Genomic DNA, 5,168 nt, shown 5'->3' with positions numbered 1-5,168 from the left:
GCTGTTCCACCATGTTCTCAGTCTCATGGGGAAAAAAGAAACCAAAGCAAAACTGTTGCTGATCATGAGCTTTGCATTGTATTCACCGTTTCTAAATTCCTTACAAAGGTAAGTGATTTACAAGTCTTGTAAATCACTCACTGACCCTGAATTCTTCTGCAATGCACAGGCAAATTCTGCAACAAACTAAAAATTCTATGACATATCATCAATCTAACACACACACTTCAATTCCAGTAAATTTTTAGGCACATTTTTTTCCAGAAAAACTTATCACAGGTAAGTTACGTTAGCTTATCTAGGCATCTAGTGAGAAGTGGATGACATACTTATCAGCCCCGTGCTTGCTTTTATGTGGGTTTATGAAGAAATAAAATGGGAATTCAACAAAAATGTTCAAATTAAACACATGGTCTGAGTCTAATTAATTAAACATATATACAGACTTCCTCTTCCTCTTTGGGAAGTTCCACTTTAAAGATTATTTGTATTAATAAGCACAAACATGTACATCATCCCAGGATCCCTCATAAGGGCTATTTCTTCTTCTCAGCCTCAGCTTTGTTGGTTATGCCTGTTTGGAGAACTAACTTAACTGCTTCTCCTACAGCAGTCTCTGTACATTGTTCAAAACTACTTATCTCACCTAAACCAATTCATCCATAAGGCCAAGATTATATTAGTTTTCAACTTCCTTTATTCCTTTCAGTTCTTTTCAAAGTACTTTTGAAATCTGGTCTAGTAACACCAGGAAAGTTGAAGAATAGCTAGTGATAGTCAACTGAAAGATATTTTGCCTTCTCCTACTTTGAATAATACATTTTTATTCATTCTTGATAGCTGGTTTTCTTAGACTGCAAGTTCCTTCCAAGTGCATACAGACAATGCCTTGCAAATTGACAGTTTGTTGGAATACAATACATAATATTCCTGTGTTCTAGGAAATAGAATATATATTTATATACCATATTTGTAATGATTTTGGAAGCAGTAAAGGCCAACGTATCCACTGGGAAGCTATTATTTAACCCTTTTAAGATTATTTGTCCCTGATACCCTTGTACCCCACAGTGCAGCACCCATTACAGAAATACACATGTGTATAAACATCTAATACCTACCTAGTATCATGTATCCCTAAGTTACATATTCCTGTGAATACAACTTGAACAATTTGACAGAAGCATTTGTTTTTCATTATTCTACCTATTTTATATGTTTTTCAATAGAAGCAGCAGTTCAGTGGATTAAGTACCAAAATGGTGCCCGAGAGCTCCCAAGCTTCTTTCCTGTCTCTGATACTGAAACAATCACTATCTTTTACCTACGCTGTGACTGCTTCTACTCATTACCTCTAACTTGTATCCTCCAGAATTTATATAAGCATTATCTCAGTGTTGTACGTTGACACTGTGCTGTACAGGTTAGGAAAAAAAAATAATCAATCTAGCCAGAGGTGACAGAAAAAAAAAACTGCCAGAGGGAAGAAAAAGGTGATGACTAGTATACTTACCTTTCATTCACTGACTCTCCCCAAGCCATCAGCAAAGAAGAGGAAAAAGGAGAAAAGGTAGAATAAGGAGAAGAGTACTAGCTAGCCATGCTTATGCTTTTCTCTTTTAAAAAGTCAGATAATAATTTACCTATCAGGTAGTGACAGGCAACACCAGCACCAGGAGAATATAAACTATTCTATTTATGGTCCCCTGGATCTTGAAATGTTATAAACTTACTACCCATCATCATTTCATTAGCAAGCACAAGACCTAGAGAAGGAAGGAGGCAAGCAGAGTTTCCACAATGTCGCTCAGTTTACTCTAATAGTAAATACTCATAAAATTAGGATGAAATTCTGTCTTATAAAGTCAAAAGGGAACAATACTCTAATTCTTAATAAAGCTAAACCTGAATATGTTTCTGTACAATCTTTCAATTAAAGCATTCTATAGGGTCTTTATTTTTTAGATTCCAAAGAACCTTTAAAGGCCTTTCAAATCCTAATTTGTTAATTGTCCTGAAACTACTTAGCAATAATACATATCTGGGGAGAGGGGTGTGTGTTATGCTTTAGGAAGCACGAAGAGGGTGAATGATTCACCTGAAGTTATACATGAAGGCTGTGGTACAGCTAGGCTGACAGACAAACTTCAGGAATCACACTGCTGTGCTTCATCCACTAGATGAACTCAACTCATTAAGTGATACAGCTCTACTTCGAACAAAATGCCCGTTGAAATAGAGATTGACAGGTAGTTATGTCACAAAACAGCCTGAGGGACCTGTCCTGAAATAATGAATGCATTCATATAGTGGAAGGATGGCTCAATAGAGATGTATGTAACGTGTACCAGAGGAAAAATACCTGTAACCTATGTGTTTCTTGAGTGTCCTTTAAAGATTCCAGTTGCTCTTCATTTTCCTGTAGTAATGTCTTTATCTGATTCTGCAGTATCTGCAGTTCATGATCCTTCTGGCTAAACACTTCTTCTTCTATAACTAGAGCCTGCCAGATAAGAAAATAAAAGTTCAGCTGGGGAAAGGGGGACATTATTATTCTTATAAAAACCAGGCCCGAAACCCTCATTTGTTGTTAAAACATGTGATCAGAACTGCAAAGTGCTGAGGTATGTCTGACATTGTCTAAATGGTTATCTGTGGATCCTACCAGTTATTTCTTCACTTTTGTTTCATCTATTGATTTTCTTCTGACAAGTTTCTTTCTTTCAAACAGAATAATGTACCCATAACCAAAGATACTTTATTGAAGTCGATATCTAAATCCCATTATTCTCTTTAGGGTGCTGTGAGATGTAGCCACAAGATCTCAGCAACAACCACAAGACTAATACACTTGTTGAGCGAAAAAATAAGGAGAGGTGTCCCCATTCTGCAACTCAGATAACAGCCTAAAGATTAAAGAAACCGTAAGAATGCTTCTTCAGATGTTCTTGTGGATAAATAATCCAGTACCAATTGAAGGAGACTTCCAAATGTTGTTACGCTTCCAGAAGGCCTGTAGAAGCCAAGTACAAAGTATGGAAACATCATGTCTTATTGTTCTAAAACTTCTGTACAACTAGCTTACCTACATCTTTCTTCCAAGAAAAGACAACTCTTAAGAGCCTTTAAGAATGCACTGAGGAACCTGATGGATCTTTAGAGAGACATTTTTCCAAAGTCTATGTACCAGTGCAAATACTTCTACTAAACAACACAGATGACTGTTGTATCTTGTCCTCCACTGGTGCTGTATCATTATGCAGAGTTGAGCCAAAAACAGGAAAAAAAAGCTTTCACAGATGTTAGCATGGTGACAGAGTGCGGCAGGATGAAGTGGCAGAAGACTAGAGTGGCATATTGTCCATGTTGTATTAAACATACATAACTAAAATCAGAATATATTTGCTGAGTTGTATTGGGTGTAGGTATCAAGTGTTTGGTGGGGGTGAATGCAGGGGTGGTGTCTGTGAGAAGAGACCAGAGTTTCCCCATGCTGGACCCAGCCAGTTCCAGGTGACTTCACTGGATGCACCACAAGGAACAGCTGAGCCCCTCAGCCAAGATGAGGGTGCCTCTGTGGTAATATACTTAGGAAAGGGCACAAAATGCCAGACAAGCAGAAGAGGAGGGAACCAAAATAGTGAGAAAGAGCACAAACACCAGGAGGAGAAGGAAGAGGTGCTCCACGGTGCAGCAGCAGATACCCACACTGCAGCCTAGGGAGGACCCGATCTGTAGCAGATGGATATTCCTGAAAGAACTGCTGGCCATGCAGAGCCCATGCTGAATCAGAGGAAAGGTGAGAGGAGGAAAGAGCAGCAGAGAGAAAACTGTAATGTACCAACCATAAACCACCCCCGCTACAGTGCGAGGAGAGCAGTAGCAAGTGAAAAGTGAAGATAAGCCTGAAAAAGGCAGGGAGGAAAGGTGTTGTTTCAGTGTTTGTCTTTTTGTTCTCCACTACCTAAATGAGCAATTTTTTTAAAAAATTATTTGTAATAAATATTTCTTTCCAAATTCAAGACTGTTTTTTAATTGTTAAGCAATCTCCCTGTCTTCATCTCAACCCACAAGCCTTCTCATTCCTGTTCTTCCTGTTTTCTCTCCCCAAGTCCTGCTGATGGAGGGGTGAAGGAGTGGCAGGGTGGGAGCCTGGCTGTTAGCTACAGCTAGCCCACTATGCCAGTATTTTTATTTTGTGTAAGACAGCATTATCCAGACAATCACAGCTGTTAGCCAAGAAATATATACGTACACACAAGAAGAGGTCCACTATTAGCTGTCCATATGCAAGCCCTGCTCTAGAGTCTGTATTGTTTTGTTTATTTTAACCTCTCCCTAACCATCTCCTCCTGGCTGTGGATGGCACACTCACCTGGGGAAATTTAAGTTTAAACTCAGCTCTTATACTAAGTGCTTTGAACCTGGGAAACACAGGTTTAACATAAGCTAAGGAAGGAAATAAGGAAGAAAAGAGCTGTGATTTTGATTGATTGAGAACAAAGAAAAGACAGAATTTGTATATGCAATTGCCTGATAACAATCTACAGTCTTATCACAGTTTGGCATGCAAACTGAAAATGGTTTGATGTTATAAAATTTTAACTTGTTGGAGCACTGTCTCCCCCTACTACAAGACAGACTCAGATTAGTTTTTCTGAGCCGTTCGTCTTACGTCAGAACTTCACTCCATTTCAGACCAGTGTACAGGCATTAACTACAAAATTAATTTGAGGCCCATTTCTTGTATACTAATCTGCATTATTTTGGATGTTTTGCTATTCACAGTCAACATTTTAACTCAGTACATCCAAAATATGCACTTCCTAAAAGTATATGGGGATGTCCCCAAAAAGATTTATTTGATCATATGTCAGTTCAGTGAGGAGATATTATGAAGCTTGAGAAGGCTGAGAGCTCTTCTCCCCATAGGTCATTGTCTAGGACTATTATATGCTGCCTGAGAAAGAGCTAATCAGTGCTATCAGCATGACAGGATCCTCATGGGATATCTGCATGTTAAGAATCCTACCTCTTGTTTTGAAAGGCTCATCTCAGCTAGAAAACTGTAAAGTAGTACAATGCCACCAAAAAGCAGAAAATTGTGTTGGGTTTGCGGGGGCGGGGGGCGTTGGGTGGTTTTTTTTTTTGGTAGTGGGGGAAGGGCC

General features: G+C 38.8%; 1 protein-coding gene across 1 annotated transcript in view; it reads right to left on the bottom strand.

The window, feature by feature from the left end:
* Positions 1-2,503, bottom strand: part of LOC104526480 (kinesin-like protein KIF27) — a gene marked incomplete at its 5' end in the record, with an annotated part of 12,084 nt that extends 9,581 nt beyond the window's left edge. Inside the window, 1 exon segment of the mRNA XM_010169936.1 lies at positions 2,363-2,503. Coding sequence (XP_010168238.1) covers positions 2,363-2,503 — 141 coding nt within the window.
* Between the last annotated feature and the right edge of the window lie 2,665 nt (positions 2,504-5,168).

The sequence above is a fragment of the Antrostomus carolinensis genome, unplaced genomic scaffold (assembly GCF_000700745.2).
Source record: "Antrostomus carolinensis isolate BGI_N321 unplaced genomic scaffold, ASM70074v2 scaffold21166, whole genome shotgun sequence".
NCBI classification, from domain to species: Eukaryota; Metazoa; Chordata; class Aves; order Caprimulgiformes; family Caprimulgidae; genus Antrostomus; species Antrostomus carolinensis.
This window is presented reverse-complemented; position numbering and strand designations above follow the sequence as displayed.